Source organism: Enhydra lutris, unplaced genomic scaffold (genome assembly GCF_002288905.1).
Source record: "Enhydra lutris kenyoni isolate GAN:26980312 unplaced genomic scaffold, ASM228890v2 scaffoldscaffold85, whole genome shotgun sequence".
Lineage (NCBI taxonomy): Eukaryota > Metazoa > Chordata > Mammalia > Carnivora > Mustelidae > Enhydra > Enhydra lutris.
The window spans coordinates 8,196,059-8,217,218 of NW_019154169.1; the positions used below are offsets into that span (position 1 = coordinate 8,196,059).

General features: G+C 53.0%; 1 protein-coding gene across 1 annotated transcript in view; it reads right to left on the bottom strand.

Moving 5' to 3' along the window:
- Positions 1-1,575: 1,575 nt before the first annotated feature.
- The window catches only part of LOC111161544 (Fc fragment of IgG binding protein), a 42,955-nt gene continuing 23,370 nt past the window's right edge, over positions 1,576-21,160 (bottom strand). The window contains exons 9-19 of the mRNA XM_022525278.1: positions 19,524-19,665; positions 17,146-17,483; positions 15,613-16,186; positions 14,615-15,231; positions 13,636-14,179; positions 12,219-12,790; positions 11,415-11,988; positions 10,198-10,397; positions 5,491-5,874; positions 1,785-2,052; positions 1,576-1,659 (exon numbers count right to left, since the gene is read on the bottom strand). Of these exons, the coding sequence (XP_022380986.1) occupies positions 1,822-2,052; positions 5,491-5,874; positions 10,198-10,397; positions 11,415-11,988; positions 12,219-12,790; positions 13,636-14,179; positions 14,615-15,231; positions 15,613-16,186; positions 17,146-17,483; positions 19,524-19,665 (4,176 nt within the window). The 3' untranslated portion in view covers positions 1,576-1,659; positions 1,785-1,821. The remainder of the gene's footprint in view (positions 1,660-1,784; positions 2,053-5,490; positions 5,875-10,197; positions 10,398-11,414; positions 11,989-12,218; positions 12,791-13,635; positions 14,180-14,614; positions 15,232-15,612; positions 16,187-17,145; positions 17,484-19,523; positions 19,666-21,160) is intronic.

The window sequence follows — 21,160 nt, forward strand, 5'->3', positions numbered from 1 at the left end:
TGAAAGAGCAGGTTCCCAAATCATAATTGGCAAGGCGGCAACTGGAGATGAGTCAGAAGAGGTGGACAGGGGCCTTATAGGAGAAGGTGAAGAATTTGATTTTATTATAAGAGAAATTTCTAGCTAATCGTCCCCCTTATATGTTAACAAGAGTCGTAGAGTAGTGGTGAGAATGGATTGCAAAAGGGGAAGAGCGGATAGGAGGCTGTTGGCATTGTCAGCATGAATGAGGGTGAAGGTTGCACCAGGCGGGCTTAAGAAAGTGGATATGCTTTGATACAACCCAACAGGGTATGTTAATGAACTGAGGCGGGCGGACAGGAAGGGAAGAATCAAGAATGATCCCTGTTTTCGGCTGAGTGGAGGCAGTGCTATTCACTGAGGTGGGGAAGGCCACCGTGGGAAGGGTGGGGGACGGGGTTGGAAAGGAAGAGGGATTTCAAATTTTGGATAGGATTGACACATTAAATCCCCACTCCAACTCCGTGAGGTGGGTACTTTCCTGAACTCTGCTTTAAATATGATGCTGTTGGGGCACCCGGGTGGCTCAGTTGGTTAAGCATCTGACCCTTGGTTTTGGCTCAGGTCTTTGTCTCAGGGTCTTGAGATGGGAGCCCTCATCATGCTCGCTGCTCAGTGGGGAGTCTGCTTGAGAGTCTCTCCCTATCCCTTTCCCTCTCTCTCTGCCCCTTCCTCTGCCCACACACTCTCTCTAAAATAGAGATGGTGTTGAGTGACTGAATCCTTTTAGAATTCTTATGTTGGAACATAATCCCCAATGTGATGGTATTTGGAGGTGGGGCCTTTGAGAGGTGATTGGGTCGTGAGGGTGGAGCCCTCATGGATGAGATTAGTGCCTTTATAAAAGAGGCCCTAAAGGGCTCCTTTGCCCCTCTGCCCTGTGAGGACACATGAGAAGAGAGCCAACTATGAACCAGGGAGAGGCCTCTCGCCAGATACTGAGTTCGCTGGTGACTTGACCTTGGACTTCCCAGTCTCTGGAAAGGTGAGAAATAAATGTTTGCTCTTTATAAGGCATTCATTCTGTGGTATTTTGTTTTAGCAGCTGCACAGACTAAGACATACGAGGAAACTGAGTGACAGAGAAATTAACTTGTTGGACTATAAATGATAAAGCTGGAATCTATTCATCCATCTTTCTATTTTTGACTCCTTCCCTCCATCCAATTGTTCATCTTCTCATCTACTCTTTTAATTATCCATGTCCCTATCTTCCCATTTCTCCACCCACCATCTGCCCATCTATGTCTCCTTCCTCCCTCCCTCCCTTTCTCCTCCCTTCTACCCACCCATAATCCTTCCATCCATCCATCCATCCACCCACCCACCCATCCATCCACCCATCCATCCATCCATCCATCCATCCATCTTTTCACCCCCAAATTTATTGTGCAGGCATCTGGCAGCTGCCATGCAAGAAGGAAAGTTGGGGAGGAGGAGGCATGAGACAGACACACTGGCATGCAGCTTAGCCTGAGATATTTATTCAGTGCTCTTGCAGTTGGCCTTGGTGACTCATCAAAGGGATACAACAGTGTAGGGGCACACATGGACACTGTGCACCCCCCAATTATTGCAGTCTCCAGGAAGGTCAGGTCCTGAAGTCCTCATTCCCAGTAGATGACTGACCAGCTGTCACTGTAAGAGACAGACTCTTAGCATTTCCTCTTGCAGACTGAGCACTTACCCCCGACTGCCCACTTCCCATGAGGACCCAGGTACCCCTGCCCCAAGTAGCCTGGCTTCTATGCTATACCCCTCACCATGGGGAGAAGTCCTGCATTCTCCAGATGTCCGATGTCATTTTCCGGAGTCATTCTCGTCATTGGTCTGGTCCCCGTCAAAGTTTCCACAGACCCCACATAGCTTCCCAGCATGGGCTTCGTTGACCATCACAGCCAGCTTCCCTTTGAGGTCAAGCCATACCTGGACCCCTGCCTTCTGGTTAACGCTCACGGAGCCATCGGGATTCTTATGTATGGACACAGATGCTGATAACTCAGCTGGGAGGGCCACATGGATACCATTCACCTGGTGGTGGTAGGGGAAACAAGGTGAGACTAGAGCCACAAAAGAACTGGAGGGTTATCAGGAAGGAGACTCCAAGCAGGAAAACAAGTTCAAGGAGCAAAAGCAGAGACACAGGTGCCAAAGGAGACAAAGACATGGATAGAGGCATGGTATGGACAGATGCATACATAAGCTAGCTGGAGATTTGGACAGATGGTTAAAAGGAAAGACAGTTGACAGAGAGATGGGTCAATGGATAAGTAAGGATGCAAAAAACATCTCGAGGGCACCTGGGGTGGCGAGGAGCACTTTATACCAGAGAGATAAACACACAATCCAACTCCAGCATCATCCTTTCCGGTTTTCTTTTTCAAAATAAAGTATAGGACACACTTGTATGTGTCCTGTAAGTTACTGGTTCCCTAACAAAAGCAACTTCATGCTTTATTTTCTCAATGCTGATGTCTGAAGACAAGTAATGATCTAGAAAGTATCACAATCATGTGAGAAAATTACAGTTTCTCTGTCATAAGCTGTGGACTCAGTAACCTTGGGAACTGTATGAGATTTTTCCTTTAAATATCTGTTGTTTGTTTTCATTGATGAGTTAATCCTTCTAGAGCTAGACTCCCTAGAGAAACTTCTTTGAATTAAAGTTCTTTTTAAATAAATGATTTCTGTCTGTTCCTCTGTCAGTTGATTGGAAAGATAGGTAGATATTGCCTGGATAGATGGATGGATGGATGGATTGGTGGGTGGATGGTGGTTGGTTGGGTGAGTGGATGGGTGGGTGTACACACTGGTGGGTGGATGGATGATGGGTGGGTGGATGCATGGATTGATGGATCGACGGATGGATGGACTTGTAGTTGGATGGATGGATGGATGATGGATGGATGGATGGATGATGGATGGGTGGATGAGGGGATGGATGGGTGTATGGACTGGTTGTGGGAGGCCACAGTAAGGCTTGAGACAAGAACCAAACCAGACCCTTTCTCAGTGCTACTCGACTTTATCGACCTAAGCATTTTGTTTGGCTATTCAGCCTTTAAAGGAGGCACAAGTCAGGGCCTGGTTTGGTTCTCATCTCAAGCCTTACCGTGGCCTCCCACAACTGGTAGGTGAATGGATGATAGGTGGGTGGATAGAAGGAAAGAAGGAATGGAGGGAGGGAAAAAGGAGGGAGGGAGAAAGGGGAAAAAGGAAACAGGTAGAAAAATAGATGGCTGGAAGAAGGGAAAGAAAGAGAGAGATGCAGTGAAGGATAGCTGGAGGGGTGGATGCAGAGTTTTACCAGGCTTTAAGCTTTGGTCTGAATCATCTGTCACTCAGTGCATGGTCTGTTGTAGACGGAACAGGGCTGAATGTATTCACAAAAACAACCTTTTCCTGGGAATCCTCTTGGGTGGGCAGGCCCCATCCTGGGTACTGGGGACAAAGTGATGACCAAGATGGATGGGACCACGGCCCACCTAAGGATTATATTCTAGTGATGAAGAAAGGCAAGAAACACGAACAAATAATGGGTGACTACAGAAAGCGAGAAGTGTTTTGAAGGAAATCAAAGACCCCGATAGGATGGAGACCGGGATAGAGAGGAGGAACTTTTGTACGTGGTCAGGAAAGGCCTTTCTGGAGAAGCAGCGCTGGAACTGAGATCTGGAGAATGAGAAGGTGTCAACTCAGTCTGCCTGGGTGAAGAGCTTTGCAGCAGTAGGAACAGCACATGTGAAGGTCCGAAGCGAGAACAAGCCTGGTTTACTGAAAGGTCGGCCTGGCCTATCATTAGCATAGCTAACAAGGGATGGTTACGGGAAACAGGGTTGGAGGCCAGCAGGAGTCAGATCACACAAAACCTTGTATGTAGGCCAATGAAGGGAGGTGGCTTGAGTTTGGAATGCTGCTCTAGGAAGCCACCGTAGAGTTTTCCACCTGATCTGATTCCCATTTCTCGAACATCTGTCTGCTCTGTAGAGAACTGTTTCTCTCAGTAGAAGGGCAAGGGGGAGGTCAAGAGTAGGGGTCTGTTAACCTGAATTATGGATCAAGGAGATGGCTTGAGAAAAGGAATGACTGGCTCAGATTATTGGAAAGAGAGAATGCAAACCTCCCTGCTTCCAGCAAGGCTGAGTCTTCGCCCATCTCCAAGCGCTGGTGGGGGTTTGCAGACCATCCACCGAGGGGTGTGTGTGTGTGGAGCATTGGCTGTCTCTCTCCACTGAACCTAGAAGACCCCAGTGGATGTCTCTGCAACCAGTAAAAGGCCACAGAACTAGGGACATGCTCATCTGGGAACTTTAGTGTAGCTTGACGTCCATGTTTGGGTCTTGGGCTCTCCCGTGTGGGCCATGAATGATTGGAACGTAAGTCAGCATCAGACCTCAGTTTGGCCGGATTCTCTATGAGAAATCTGGAATGGGGGTGGCAAGAACCATGGGGTTTGGCAAACATAAATGTACGTGAGAGGAAGTCAAGGGGCAGAAGGGAGGGGCACCATGGCTGGAACAGACTCATGGAGGCAGGCAATGACAGCCTGAGTGGGGCCCAAAAAGCAAGCTGAGGGACAGGTGAGGGAAGGATCAGTGGCCGGCATCATCAGAGTCCAGGAGAAGTTCCTATTGAATACTGCACTTGTACATGATCATGGCCCCTTGTTACCCCTAGGACATTGTTTCCACCAACATGGTGGGGAACAGAGCCCAGTGCTGGTGGGTTCAAAGCCTGGATCTCTCCCAGGCACTCTGAATGCTTGGGGCTTCTTGGGCCCTAGTTTATCCTCTGTGTACAATGGAGATAATAGTCCCTGTCCTTGTGGGGAACCACAAAGAATGAAACTGATTTGGTGAACGGCAAGTCCAAAAGATAGAGGTACAAATCCAGATAATACCACTAGGGCGCCTGGATCCAGCCATGCCTGAGGCTCTACCCCTGGATTTTCTAGTTCTAGGGGCCAAGAAATTCCTTTTTGCTCAAGGCAACCTGATTCGGATTTCTGCTGCTTACAACCAATAGAGTTTCGATTAATGCTATGATCAAAAGGACTGATTGACTTGAGTGTGTTTTTGCTCCTCAAGAACTCAGCCAGAACAGACTAAGTTTGAAATACCGAGACAAATACCAATCTAGAGACCGAACTACAGAGATCTGGATAAAGAAAACACATGGCAGGGGCGCCTGGGTGGCTCAGCGGGTTAAGCCGCTGCCTTCAGCTCAGGTCATGATCCCAGGTCCTGGGTTCGAGCCCCACATCGGGCTTTCTGCTCAGCAGGGAGCCTGCTTCCTCCTCTCTCTCTGCCTGCCTCTCTGCCTACTTGTGATTTCTCTCTGTCAAATAAATAAACAAAATCTTTAAAAAAAAAAAGAAAACACATGACAGACGGGCAGCCAGGATTGTAGGCGCACAGCAGCAGGAAGGACAAAAGCCCAAGGGAGACATGCCCATGTGCCCAGGCTTACCCACACTCCGTTCTCTGAGCTCAGAGTCACCAGCCCATCCTTGAAAAAGATGTGAACCTGATTCACAGGTTCAACTTTGCCTTGGCAGGCCTGGACCACAGCCACCACGCGGAACCACGGGATGGTGTCTGGTAGCCCCGGGCAGCGGGAAGACAGCTCGTAGATGCCCTGGGAGCGGAAGGCTCTGCGGGACCCATCGAAGGTGGTGAGGCTGTTATCCAGAGAGACAGAACAGAGACCCTGGGAGGCCCAGCAGTTCCGGGCCCCAGCCTGGACCTCACAGACACGGTCTGGCTCGCAGCTGGATGCCTTACAAGTCAGGCCAGTGCTTTGGGAACAGGAACAGCGCTGGTGGCAGTCTGAGCTCAGCAGTGAGGAGTTCACCTGTGCATAGAGAGAGGGGCCAGGTGGCCGGGGTGGGGCGGATGGCGCCCATGGCCGCAATCTCCCAGACTCTCTGCAACCGTACAGGGTGACTTGGCAGCAACTTCCACTGAGCCATGGAGTTTACTTCCCCTTCCCCTAGGAATCTGGGTTCAGTTTAGCGCTACACTTTGTTTGTTATAAGGCAACAGAAGTAATGCCGCCCCAGGTTCAAGGTTGGACCTCATGAGACCTCACAGCTTTCTCTCTCTCTCTCTTTCCCTTCCTTCCTCCCTTCTCTCTCTCTTTCTTGGGTCCCTGGCCATAAGAACAAGCGTGGGCTAGTTTGCTGGATGATCAGACCCCACGGAAGAGAGACACCAATCCCAGCTGCCACCACTGTACGCCAGCCAGCCCTCAGCAGACCCACCGCTGGGCTAGAGATGTATGATGAGCTCCAGAACGGCAGAGAAAGCACCCAGCTGAGTCCAGCCTGAACAGCGGACTCCCAGAATCATGAACTCAGCAAGTAGATGTTTTAGGCCACTATGTTTTGGGGTAATTTGTAAACCAGTAAAAGCCAAATGATAGCAGGTAAGAAGAAAGCCTGGAGTCCTGACACCCACAGCCCAGAACACAGGGCCCTGGGAACCCAACTCCAGCAAATAACTTTTTTTCTCCTACCTGACTGGCTCCTCCCTTTTTCCTGTGTTTTCAAGTTCGTCCTCACCTCCCAGATCATCTCCCCAATCCGTAACTGTTACTTTGCTCAGTGTGCAGCCCTTAGACCTTTTCCTTCTCTCTTTGGGTTCACTACCTGGTGATCTCATCAAATCTCAACAAAACTAAAAGCAGTGTCTGATCCTCCTTTAGACTCTGGCCCAGGAGGGGCGGGTAATTGTTGTAGAGGATATCACTGGGACCACTGGTAAAACTCAAACGGAGTCTTTATATAGTATTGAGTCAGTGTTCACTTCCTGATTTTGAAATTAATCACATCATAATCATGTAAATGAATTTCCTTGTTCTTAGGAAAGCCAAGCCAAAGTACTAGGGGGTAAACGAGCACTATGTCAGCATCACTCTCAAATAGTTCAGAAAACACGTTCATATACCCTTATACGAAAGGATGATAGACCAAGCGTAAGGGGGTACCGGGGGGGGTGCTCAGTCAGTTCAGTGTCTGCCTTTGACTCAGGTCATGATCTCAGGGTCCTGGGATTGAGCCCCGCATCGGGCTCCCTGCTCAGCGGGGACTCTGCTTCTCCCCCTTCCTCTGCCCCTCCCTTTCGCTCATTTTCTCTCTCCCTCTCTCTCTCAAATAAATAAATAAAATCTTAAAAAAAAAGCAAACATGCTAAAAGGTCAACAAGAACCTAAAGGAAAGGTATATAGGAGTTCTTCATATGATTCTTGCAAGTTTCCTTAAGTTTGAATTCTTTAAAAAAAGAAGTCTGAATAGAGAACCCAGAAATGAACCCTTAGCTCTGTGGTCAACTAATCTTTGACAAAGCAGGAAAGAATGTCCAGTGGAAAAACGACAGTCTCTTCAAAAAACAGTGTTGGAAAAATTGTGCAGCATCATGCAGAAGAATGAAACTGGACCATTTCTTTACACCACACACAAAAATAGACTCAAAATGGATGAAAGACCTCAGTGTGAGACAGGAATCCATCCAAATCCTAGAGAAGAACACAGGCAGCAACCTCTTCGACCTCAGCCGCAGCAAATTCTTGCTAGACATGTCTCCAAAGCCAAGGGAAACATAGGCAAAAATGAACTATTGGGACTTAAAGATAAAAAGCTTGTGCAGAGCAAAGGAAACAGTCAACAAAACCAAAAGACAACCAACAGAATGGGAGAAGATATTTGCAAATGACATATCAGATAAAGGGCTAGTATCCAAAATCTACAAAGAACTTATCAAACTCAACATCCAAAGAAAAATAATCCAATCAAGAAATGGGCAGAACACATGAACAGACATTTCTGCAAAGAAGACATCCAGATGGCCAACAGACACATGAAAAAGTGCTCCATATCCCTCGGCATCAGGGAAATACAAATCAAAATCACAATGAGATACCACCTCACACCAGTCAGAATGGCTAAGATCAACAAGTCAGGAAACGACAGATGTCGGTGAGGATGTGGAGAAAGGGGAACCCTCCTACACTGTTGGTGGGAATGCAAGCTGGTGCAGCCACTCTGGAAAACAGTATGGAGGTTCCTCAAAAAGTATGAAAATAGAGCTACCCTACAACCCAGCAATCGCACCACTGGGTATTTACCCTAAAGATACAAATATAGTGATCCTAAGGGGCATATGCTCCTCAATGTTTATAGTGGCAATGTCCACAATAGCCAAACCATGGAAAAAGCCTAGATGTCCATCAACAGATGGATGGATAAAGAAGATGTGGTGTGTGTACACACACACACACACACACACACACACACACACACATACAGAATGGAATACTACATGGCCATCAAAAATGAAATCTTGCCATTTGTAATGGCATGGATGAAACTAGAGAATATTATGCTAAGTGAAATAAGTCAACCAGAGAAAGACAATTATCATATGATCTCACTGATATGTGGAATTTAAGAAACAAGGCAGAAGATCATAGGGGAAGAGAGGAAAAAAATGAAACAAGACAAAACCAGAGAGGGAGACAAACCATAAGAGACTCTTAATCTTAGGAAAAAACTGAGGGCTGCTGGAGGGGAGGTTGCTGGAGGCTGGGAAGATGGGGTACTTGGATGACGGACACTGGGGAGGGTATGTGTTGTAAGAGCACCGGGTATTATTTAAGACTGATCAATCACAGACCTGTACCCCTGAAACAAATAATATGTTATATGTTAAGTATTAAAAAATAAAAATAAAAGTCTGAAAACATTAAAAGAAATGAATGAATAGAACAGAAGAGCTAAATACCATCTCTATATGGGTGGCCCGCTCATCTGTATCTCCAGCCCAGACTTCTCCAGTGAATGTTAGACTCATAAATTCAAGAAACCTTCTAGCACAGGCAGACTGGTCAGGGCTGGGAAAGGGGAAGCACTGCAGTAATACCTAAACCAGCCTAGGGTATCAGGGAGGGCTTCCTATAGGTGGTGACACCCAGAGGAAGGAGAAGTTTGGCATTTCCTCCCCCAGAAGTCTTGTACTTTCCGGCCTTCTAGCCTACCTTTCTGCCATTAATAAAATGATGGGGATAAATGAGGATGGGATGTGGTCGTTCATCTTTCCTTTATTTGATAAATATAATGAGGATGTAGAATGCCTAGTTGTTCAGAGGGTGGGTCCGGACTGCTGGGGTGTAAATCCCAGCATCACCACTTGCTAAGGGACGGTCCTGGGCTGACTTCTCCTTGTTGCAATAGTGCCCATCTCATAGGAGTGTTATGATCACTAAATAAAGTAACACCTATAACAAACTTGGGACATCACAAGAGCGCCGAAAACATCAAGCACAAAAATAAATCTAATTCACTTTCAACTTCCATCAGGAGACGATTGCCAACTTGCCCACCTTCTGTGCTGTTGTAAATTGTCAGTATTTTTACTGTATGATGGAGGCAGAAGGTGAGGCCCGGGGCCCAGCAGTACCCTTCAGGTGCAATGGCACCCGATTGTCAAACACCTCTGGTGCCAGGATGACGATTAACCCCAAGGAGAAAATGAGGCTCAGAGAGGGGACTGGAGGAGGCCGAATAATGGTCCCCCAAATATGTCAGGCCCCGATTCCTGGAACCTGTCCATGTTACCTTATATGGAAAAAGAGTGTTTGTGGATGTGATGAATTAAGGATTTGGAGATGGGGAGCCTGTCCTGGATTATCTGGGTGGGACTTAAATGCAATCGCATGTATCCTTAGAAGAGGGAGGCACGTGGAGATTTTATGACACACACACACACAAGAGGAAGGGAAATGTGACACAGAAGAAAAAATTGGAGGTGGCCACATTTGAGGAATGCTTCATCCATCAAAACCTGGGGCGGGAGCGGGGGAGGAAGCCATTCTCCGCCAGAGCCTCTGAAGGGCGCCATCCTGCCCACACCTTGATTTTGCCCCAGTGACCCTGATTTCCAATGCTGGGCTTCAGAACTCTGGGAGAACAGATTTCTCTGGTTCGTGAAGCCACCAAGTTTAAGGTCGTTTGTCTCAGCAGCCTCAGGAAACTCATACCAGGACTTTACTGGCACTGAGTCACCAAGCTGGGAAATGGAGGTGGCTCCTCTGTCCCCAACCTTGAGGGGGTCGGCACAGAAGCCCCGAGTCTCCCTTGAGCCCTTCCACCCTCCCTGCCCGCCGCCAGCCCGCCCTCACCGGCAAGTAGTGGCCATTGTGGGCGCAGCCACAGTTCTGTATGGGGACGCAGGTGCCATGTGAGAGCAGGAAGCGGTCGTCACACTCGCAGCCCTCAAAGCAGCGGCTGGTGCAGCCCGTGAAGCCGGACAGAGCTGCGCAGGAGCCCTGGCAGGAGTGCATGCAGGTGGAGTAGTGACTGTGGGCAGGGCACTGCAGTGCTGTACAGGAAAGAGGCAGGGTGGGTCAGGCTTGGGGGCGGGCGAGGCCCCCTGCCCCAACCCCCACACTGACTGTGGCCTCCCCGCAAACCAGGATCTCGGTTGGCAGTGCTGGGGATGCCAGCTGCCAAGACAGCCTCGGGCCCTGCCCCGTGGAGTTCATGTCAGAGGGACCAATAGTCCAATAGCATGGTCAGGGCTGCACTGGGGAAGCAGAGGCAGAGGGGTCCAGGGCCAGGATGGGGCAAACTCAGGGAGTTGCAAGGACCCAAGGCAAGCCTCTAGGGTGAGGCCCTGGGCTCTGGCTGAGCAATTGGCCGATGGCAAGGCTGCCGGGAGATGAGGACTGGGGTCAGGGAAAGGGAGGATCAGGTTTGGGGTAAAATGCTGATGTCATATGGAACACGGCAGGTGTGAGAGACCCTAAAAACACCCAGGGGAAAGTGTCCAGGAAGCTGCTGGACCCCTAAGACTGGTAGTCAGGAGATTGGTCGGGGCTGAAGACAGACAGTGTCTACTGTCAGCACTGAATACAAATCGAGGGTTACAGGGGTGGGTAATGGCTCTGGACATGGGTGCTGTCCTGAGAAGGATGAGCGAGACACGGCCCTACCCTGGGAGTCTGAAGGAAACATACTCCTAACTAGGGGTACCTGAGAGGTACCGTCCTGGCCTGGGGATCGGAGGGCATATGGTCCCATCCCGGGGCTCCAGGTGAGCCACAGACTCAGGCTTTATCATGTGAGCTGCGGACCTGCCTGACCTCCAGGGTCCCCACAGAAAGGGCTGAGGATGAACCCTGGGGAAGAACTGTGTCTGCGATTTCAGGACTGTGGGTCCCTGCAGTCTGAGAAGGGCTTCAGGGGGAAGGAGGGAGGCCAGCAGGTGTGCTGCGGGAGAAGCTGGGGGAAGCCTTCCAGAGGGAGGGACTGCTCTTGAGACACAGGACAGGAGTAGGTCAGGGGGGTGTCCCTGAGCGCAGTCTGGAGTCCTCCGAGGGGACCCCCAGACACTCACGGCAGAAGTTGCCTGTCCTCCACGTCTGCACGGTCCCACCGACTGCCTGGCATTCCGCCGTGTAGGCCTCCAGGCTGCGGCAGAGGAAGGTGGTGTTGCCTTTGTGGAAACACAGGTCGTACACGCACTGGCGGAAGTACTCAGAGGGGTTCAGTAATGCGTGGCAGGCCGCGAAAGGGCCCTGGGGGTCCCGGATCTGACCGCAGGCCTGGTTGCTCTCATATGGTGCTGTCTCCTCGGCCAAGCACACGGGGCAGCCGCTGGGCCCACAGCCCTCACCACAGCCCTGGGAGGAGCTGGGCACCCGCCACCCGGCTCCAAAGGCATCCACGCTGGGGGCCTCAGCACCGTTGGGCAAGATGAGGTCGTCGGTCCAGTTGCTGTTGAAGTTCCCGCAGAGGCCACAGACCCGGCCACGGAAGGGGCTGGGGATGGATATGAGGACATGGGCATTGCCATCAAAGAGAACCCTCAGTGCTTTGGTCGTCTGCAAAATCACGTTCCGGCCCTCGGCGGTCACCCGCACGCGACCCACAGCCACAGGCAGGGCCACAGCCTCTTCGTCCACGGTGACCTAGGTGGAAAGGTCAGGGAGATCAGGGACTCACAGAACCACGGGTGGAGTGGTCCCCTCAGACTCCTGGGGTGGAACCATGCCCCTTGCAGGCCCTTTGGGGTGGGACCATGTCCCCTTCAGACCCTCAGATCTCTGTCCCCCTCACTTGCCTTTGGGGCAGGGTCATAGAACCCTCAGGGTGGGCCCTGCCCTGCTCAGATCCCCAGGGTAAGGCCATGTCCATTTACCTTTGGCCCCCGAGCCAGTCTCACAACCTGGCCAGCCACAGTCACTACCAGCTGATGGACATTGCCGGTCGCATCCTTCTCGAGCACAATGCTAAAGTCCTCATCCTCAGGCTGTGGGTGGCAGACTTTGGCCAAGATGTAGGAGCAGGAGCCATGTAGGTCATAGACACGGCCATCAAGGGTAATGTAGTGGAGGCCCCCATTGACCACGCAGCGGCCACAGCCTGTAGGGTAGCAGGCCTGGACACCATCCTCTACCCGGCACTCCTCGTAGGGCCTGCAGGCCGGGCTCTCCTGGCAAGTGACTTGGCCACCCGGCCCACACTCACAGCGCCGCTCACACTCAGGGCCAGGGTAGAAGGACTCGCCCAGCGGGTAGTAGCGGCCCTCGTGGAGGCATCCACACTGGCCCACAGGCACGCAGGTGTCACTGCTGAGCACGAAGCCGGCATCACAGACGCAGCCCTCACGACAGCTCTGCACGCAGCCCTCAGGTGCAGAGAGGCTCGGGCAGCTCACGGGGCAGGAGTCGCCGCAGAGCTTGTAGTGGCTGTTGGCAGGGCACTGGAGGGCTGTGGGGAGCAAGAGGGAATGAGCCAGGCAGCAGCAAGGGAGGGGGCACAGGGGAGGCGCAGAGTGGGAGGATCTGCCCAGGTGAGTCTGAGTGGGGTGTGGGGCCAAATGTATCTTGTGTGTCTGGTGGGAATCCACCTGGGTCTACCTGGCTTGTGGATGTCTGACCGGGGGCCTCTGACAGAGTCTCTCTGACAAGGTTGGTGTCAGCATGACTCTGACCATAGGTGTCTGATTGCATGAAGCTAACGGGATACATTTGACCAAGGCAATGTGTCTGAGGGGAACTGCCCTGGATGATCCCACCAAGAACCTGTATATGTCCATCTACTTGGGGCTATGTCAGGGTCATGATTCTACCCGGGAGTCTCTGCCCAAGTGCCTCTAAGCAGGAGAGTCCCCGTCTGAGGTTATCAGACCAATTCTGTCTGACCTTGTGTCTTTCAGGGCTTGAAACAGCCTAGGTGCATGGGACCAACTCCAGGGCTCTCTCACCAGGGGTACTGGACAGCCTCTACCTGACCAGCTGTATCTTGCTGTGTAGCTTCTGCGGGCCCAGCCACCCCTGTCTGTCTGACTAGGATATCAGCACCTGAATCCCTGAGAGGATCCTGGACCCGAGGTTTCTGACCAGGTATATCTGAGTCTCTCCCATTGCAGTATGACCTGGAGCATCGCAGTGTGTGTACGCCAAGATCGTTTTTCAGACAGGAGCTATCTGGCTCAGGGGAGGCAAGGAGGTGCCTAACTCCATGGTGGAGGAGAAGGCTCTTGTCTTAGAGGCCTGGAAAGGGGGAGGTAGGAAGACCCCCACTATGTAGACTATGCATGCATCAGTACTCACGACAGAAGTCCGGCCGCCTCCATTCGCCGATCTGGGCCCCCGCGGCCTGGCAGACTGCCACGTAGGCCGCCACAGCCGGGCAGAGGCCTCCCGGATGGCCCTGGGCCTGGCAGGCGTCCAGCAAGCAGGCCTGGAAGTACTTCTCCGGGGGCACGAGGGCGTGGCAAGGCGCCAGTGGGCCGTCGGCGGCGGAGATCACGCCACAGGCGTCCGGGCCGCCGAAGGCTTCCTGCTGCTCCGTTGTGCATGGCGGTGGGCATGGCCCGGGCACGCACTCCCCACAGCCAGCCTCGCCTCCCACCTGCCAGCCATCTGGGTTCCCGTCCACAGCCTTCAGGTCGTCGGCCGGGTCCTGGTTGTAGTTCCCGCACAGGCCACAGAGGGCGCCCGCGTACGGCGACGGCACGCGCAGCCGCACGAAGCTGTTCCCGTCGAAAGCCAGAGAGAGCCCAGCGGCCGCGGTCACCACCACGTCGGCGCCGCTCACATAGGCGCTCAGGCGCGAGTCCAGCTGGTAGGGCAGCGCTACGAGCTTGCCGTCCACCTGCGGGCACGGGGTAGGGGTTGGGGGAGTGAACGGTGCGGGTACGGGTTCGAATTTTGGCTCCACTACCCACGGGGTTGGGGGTATAGGGTGGAAACTTGAGCCCGGGATCTACCCTTTGCGATAATAATGATGACAGCAGTAGTAGTAATAACAGGCCTCTGCAGACAGGAGGTTGCTGCTTCTTCACACAACGCTCTGAAGCAGGTACTTTCCTTACACCCATTTTATAGCGGGATAAACTAAGGCCAAACTAAAGGAATTATCCAGTGGGGAAGCCACTGCTCCAAGCCGTCCTGCCTCAAGGCCTATACTCCGACCCCTGCATCATTCCTTGCTAACCTATGCAAGGTAATCGGGGGAACGGCAAATTCCTGACTGTCCCAGACAACCCCAGGGCTGGCATGTGCTCCCGCCTGGCTCCAGGCCGCTCACCTGCAGCTGCCGGGGCCACTGGGCACTGAGGGTCAGGCTGTGTTTGTAGATGTGCAGGGTGACGCTGCGAGTGTAGCTGACCGCCTGGCTGCCCCGGTGCTCGTTGACCACAGTGACGGTGAAGTTCTCGGCTCCCGTGGGCAGTGCCTTGCAGGGCGCGCTCAGCAGGTACTCACAGTTGCCTTGGAAGTCGAATCGGTGCCCATCCAGGGTGACGTAATGGGGGTCACCCCAGGCCTGACACTCCGCTGTGCTGACAGGCTGGCAGCCATGCTGGCCCGAGGGCAGCAGGGCACACTGCTCCCCTAGCCCACACTTGGCAGGTTTGCAGACCAGCGAGCCACCCCCAGGCCCACAGCGGCACATCTGGGAGCAGGTGGCGTCAGCCCAAAACTCGCTGCCAGCTTCGTGGTAGGTGCCGTTGGCCCAGCAGCCGCAGCCACCATCCAGGGGAACGCAGCGGTCAGCACTCCACACAAAGCCCGGGTCGCACTGGCAGCCCTCAGCACAGGGGCCGTCACATGGCTTTGGCGTCGTGGGGGGGTTAGGGGATGGGCAGCTGTCTGGGCAGGCAGGGCCACAGAGCTCGTAGTGGCTGTTCTCAGGGCAGGAGATCTCTGTGGGTAGACGAAAGAGTGGGAGGGAGAGAAAGGGAGGGAATGGCATCAGGGGATGGAGTTAGCGGATTGGGAGGAGACAGAGGCAGACAGAGAGGGACAGACAGAGGGACTGAGGGGAACAGCAAGAGACACTGACAGACAGTGATAGGGACACAGGGAAAGACCCAAACAGAGACAAGGAGAGAATGAGAAATGGAGAGGCAGAGAGACAATCAAAGGGAGACACACAGAGAGATAAGCACCAAGAAACCTAGAGACAAAAACAGAGAGGGAGAGTGAGAAACAAAACGACCCAGAAAGCCGAATGAGACCCATCCAGTCTGGCAGAGACAGGACCCCTCCCCTACCCCAGTTCGGGCTCTGCTCCCGAACACTCACCACAGCCAGCCTGCTCCCTCCAGTCCTTAATAGCAATCCCGGCAGCCTGGCAGGCGGCAGCGTAGGCAGCCAGAGCCTGGCAAAGGATGTCATGGGCCCCACCGCCTAGGCAGACATCCAGAACGCAGCCCTTGAAGAAGCTGTCGGGGGCCACGTGGTCATGGCAGGCGGCAAAGGGGCCTCCCGTGCCAGGGGCCAGGGGTCCACAGAAGCCAGGGCCCTTGTACTCCTCCACTCGGTCCTCGGGGCATGTTGGACAGTTCCCCTGACATTCATCCCAGCACAGCGGGTCCCAGCCTGGAACACGCCAGCTGCCGCCCCAGACGGGTATCGAGGGAGCCAGGGTGCCATTGGGGAAGACTCGGTCATTGCTGCGGTCTTGGTCCATGTTCCCGCAGAGCCCAAATACTTCGTCATGGTAGCTGCTAGGCAGCGTCACCTCCACTCGCCAATTCCAGTCGTAGCTGACCTGAAGCCCGAAGTCGGTGACCAGCAGCGCTTTTGATGCGCCCTGGGTCACCGAGATCCGGCCGCCTGCCACAGACACGGGCAGTGCTGTCAGCACACCGTTCACCTGGGGAGGAGGGGGAAAGGAGGCAAACAGAGCTCACTCAAGGTGTGGAGGCTCCAGCTCTGGCCCCTGCCTCCCTCCCTCATCCCGCTGCGGCTGGCAGCTGCCAAGGCCTCCCTCACAACTGACTGACGGCTGTAGGTCATCTGACAAGCACTGTGGACATCGCTGGAGTCCAGGACCTGGAGAATGAAGCCTCCCTCTGCTGTTTTTCCTGGGTCTGTCGCTCGCTCTCAATCTCCCTCCCTTCCTCTCCTCTCTCTCTCTTTCTCTCTGTTGTCTCTCCCTCTCTCTACATCTAGACTTATTTCTCTTTCTGGCTCTTTCTCTCTCGGGGTTTCTCTTTCTCACTCTGTATCTTTCTCTCTCTCTCTCTCTTTCTGGGTCTTTCTCTGCATCTCTCTTATTCAGTGACTCCCTCTCTCCCTCCTCATTCCCTGTGCAACCCTCTGTGTCTGGACATCTCTTCAAGTCACTCAACATTATTTATCAGGTGCCTACCCTGTCCCACACCTCTCCCTCTCCCGCTGCCATTCATCTGCAACCCCTTTACCATGAGCAGGAAGGGTGGCTCGTCTCCTCCTGGCCCTTGTCCCTCTCCCCATCTCCCTGAATTTCTCTCCATGTTGGAGGCTCTGGGCCTCTCGTTTATTCCCTCACAAACATTCACAGGCTCTCAGCCAGATCCCCTGTCCCAGATGAGGAAATGGAGGCCCACCAAGAAAAGTCACTCGCCCAACATCATGCAGCTCACAAGGACAGTCTGGATTTAAACCCAGGTCTCTCCAAAGGCAAACGCCGCCATCCCACATCAAAGCCCTTAGCAAAGGGCTAGGGCCACTTAATTCCCGACAGAGAGGTGATAATTGCTGTAACTGCTGTTGCTGTTTTGTTTCCGCCCTCGGGGCAGAGAGAACCTTCAGCTCCTAACCAAGGCTGGCAGGCTGCGCTGCCTGACTTACCCGGACTTTGCCAATCTCCCCTTTGTGGATGGAGATGTTGAAGCCGAGGACAGACACGGTGACAAGCCTCACATAGGACACGGCCGGGTTGCCCCGGTTCTCATTCTTGGTGGTGACGGTGAAGGGGGTCAGGCCCTGGGAGCTGCCCCCCTGGGGGCCGGCTGCGGCCAGCACGTAGTCGCAGGTACCTTGGAAGTCGAAGTTCCAGCCATCGAAGGAGTGGTAGTGTGGGTCACCCCATAGCCAGCATGTGGCCTCATAGTTGGGCACACACACAGCCTGGCCATCCTTCTCCTGGCAGGTCTCCTGTGGCCGACACGTCACACCGTGGCATGGGTCTGGAGACAAGGAAAGAGGACATTCTGGGTCTGTCTGGCCTAAGGTCGCTCACTCCCCAGCATCTGCCTTGTGCTGGGGCTACTCTATGGTGCTGAGGGCTACTGCGGGTGAGGAGGGATACCAGGGGCCTCCCAGCTGAGACCCACACCTGGCAGTTTGCTGTATGAGACCTGGGCCCCGGGGACCTTGCAGCCAAGACCCACACTCTAGGGCTCTTACATTGGAACCCAGCCCCATGGGGTCCTGTTGGCTGTGATACCAGCCCTGCAGGCATCCATGGAGGGCATCCACAGCCCCAGGGCTTTCTGTGTTCCAGACCTGTCTCCCACCCCCCATTTCTCTATGTGCCCGAGCTCCTAGCCTTCTGGGGGCCACTCCCTCTGAGACTCTGTCCTGGAGGTTTCTGTGCTAAACCAAGGTACTAGAGGAACTTTCTGGTGAGAACTTAAACCCTCGGAGGACCTAACATTTGAGACCCTGCCCTGGGGGTCCCTGTATCTCCTTAGGGCCTGGGGATCCCTCTGTGTAAGACTCTGCCTCCCTGAGCTGGCTGCCTCTGAGACCTTGGCTTTGGTGATCTCATTTCTGAAGCCCCAGCTCTGAGGGTCTCTTTGTCTAAAAATCTGTCCCTAGGACCACTGTATCTGTGACCCTAGTTTTTGAACCCCTGTGCCTAAGACTCCAACCTTAAAACTGCCTCTTCTCTGCGCCTGTGCCCGTGTTCAGTTTATCGTCTCTCAGCTCCAAATTCACCAACAAACAGTATGGGGCTTTGTCGGGAGAGAGCACTGGAGGGTCGTAGCAGGGGGCGGGGCTTCTGGCTCTCCTCGCCTGCGGGGACGGGGCGGGGGTGGGGGGGTGGGGGGACACGGCCGTATGCAGCCAGGTCCATGGCTCCTGGAGAATCACTTAGGCTCTGGCCAGCAGCTTCTGCGGAGTTTTGCTAGTTTTGCCGGCAACCCAGCAGAATCTTCCTGCCTGCCAGTTCCAGCCTGCACAACCTCTAAGCCAGTGGGCTCCAGCTGCAACTTCCAATGACATCCTGGTCTCCCTCCCTTCCCTGGGTGCCCTGCTTTAACCTGGGGGTGGGAGCAGGGGGCTGCTCCCAACATCTGCTCTTCTTGTGTTCATTCATATTCTTCTAAACCCCTGGTACTTGATTACAGGTAAATTCTGTCAATTAAACTCTGCATTGAAGCTACTCTGTGATTTCCGTCTCCAGATCCAACTCTGACTGCTATATCCCCATCCCTGGGGGTCCTGTTACCCTGCCCAGCAGCACTGAGAGTCTCAGTCCGTTCTGGAGGTCCCATTCTCTTGTCTTTGGGAGTAAGAAATTATGCTCTGCGCTTCACCCTAAGAAACCAGTCCTGGGGTCAGCGCTGAGACTTAAACTTAATTGGGTGGTGGCGGGGGGCGGGGTGTTGCACTGTCTGAGACTGTGTCCCTGTAAGTCCTGATCCTCCTTTTGAGGAGTGCCCTGTATCGAAGACCCCAGTCTTGGTAGGGTCCCTGCCCGAGACCCCTACCTTGAAGGGGAGATGGTGTTAGGAGCCCTGAGCCTAATCTAGTGACTTTTCACAGCCGGCTGCCTGTTTTCATAAATATCAGAGTTTCACGAGATCCTCACCTCCTCGCTTACATAGTCTATGGCTGATTTCACGCCACGATGGCAGAGTTGGGTAGTTATGACTGAGGCCCTAAGGCCTTGCAGGTTTAAATATTTACCATCTGGCCCCTTAGGGAAAAAGTTTGCCCATCCTTGCCTTATGCAGAGGGTCTCAGACACCTGCCCTAGGAAACGTAGCCCTGGGGAGTATATTCACACAGCCTGAATTCTACCATATGAGTCCCTACCTTCCATCCTGGGGGCCCTCTGCCCCTGACCCTAGAAATCCCAGCCCAGAGGTCCCCAGGTGGAGACCTCGATCCTTGGTCCTCTGTGCCTCCCACGGTAAAAATGAGGGTTTCGACCACCCTCTGCTCTGGGGTCCCTGTCCTCCATTCCCAGCCACCCAGGGTCCGATGCAGCCCAGTACCTTTGGTGATGCAGCTCAGGACGCCTCCCGAGGGCTTGCACACCTGTCCTGGCTTGCAGCTGTGGGCCTGGCACACCACACCTTGCCCAGCGTGGCACACACACTGCTGCTGGCAGTTGTCAATCAGCATCATCTGGTTCGGCTGTGGGGACAGAGGGCAGCAGCCGTCAGGGCAGGAGCTGACACCGGCATGTCCGGTGTTCTAGACCCAGAGGGTTCAGAGAACACGAAAGGGATGTCTGTGACCCTGAGGCACTGCATGGCCTTGGGGTCCAATTCATTCATTCTTTCATTCATTCACTCATCCATGATTCCACAATGCCTTCTCAATGTCTGCTGTATGTGAGGAGCTTGGTACGTACCAATTAAGAGCAAAGTCTCTATAATGAGCACTGGGTATTATACAAGACTGATGAGTCCCTGACCTCTACCTCTGAAACCGATAATACATTATGTTAATTAATTGAATTTAAATTTTTTAAAAAAGAGCAAAGACTCTGGAGCAACTGCCTGGGTCTGAAGCCTGTTTCTGCTGTTTCCAAACTGCATCAGTCTGTGCAAATTACTTAACCTCGGGGCGCCTGGGTGGCTCAGTTGGTTAAGCATCTGCATTCAGCTCAAGTCATGATCCCAGGATCCTGGGATCGGTCCCGTGCCGAGCTCCCTGCCCAGCAGGGAGCCTGCTTCTCCCGCTGCCTCTGCCTCTGCCTCTGTTCGTGCACTCACATGCTCTCTCTCTCTCAAATGAATAAAATCTTTTTTTTTAATTTAATTTTATTTTTTTAAAGATTTTATTTATTTATTTGTCAGAGAGAGTGAGCACAGGCAGACAGAGTGGCAGGCAGAGGCAGAGGGAGAAGCAGGCTCCCTGCTGAGCAAGGAGCCCGATGTGGGACTTGATCCCAGGATGCTGGGATCATGACCTGAGCCGAAGGCAGCCGCTTAACCAACTGAGCTACACAGGCGTCCCATCAAATGAATAAAATCTTAAAAAAATTACTTAACCTCTTGATCACTTAATTTCCTCATCTAGAAGCTGCTGATAATAATAGCACCTGCCTATGGTAGTATGACTTAGTTCATAATACATATGAAGTACAGGGGAAAAGAAAAGGGACCTTTTTTAAAAAAAGATTTTATTTATTTATTTAACAGACAGAGATCACAAGTAGACAGAGAGGCAGGCAGAGAGAGAGGGGGAAGCAGGCTCCCCGCTGAGCAGAGAGCCCGATGCAGGACTCGATCCCAGGACCCTGGGATCATGACCTGAGCTGAAGGGAGAGGCTTAACCCACTGAGCCACCCAGACGCCCTGGAAAAGGGAGTTTTTTTAAAAAATCATCCAAGGGGGCGCCTGGGTGGCTCAGTGGGTTGGGCCGCTGCCTTCGGCTCGGGTCATGATCTCAGGGTCCTGGGATCGAGCCCCGCATGGGGCTCTCTGCTCGGCAGGGAGCCTGCTTCCCTTCCTCTCTCTCTGCCTGCCTCTCTGCCTGCTTGTGATCTCTCTCTGTCAAATAGATAAATAAAATCTTAAAAAAAATAAATAAAAATCATCCAAGTTGAAGAGGAAACAAGATGGGGGAAATGTGGTTATCACTAAAGCTGCGTGAAGGGTCTATGGAGATTTATCACACTGTT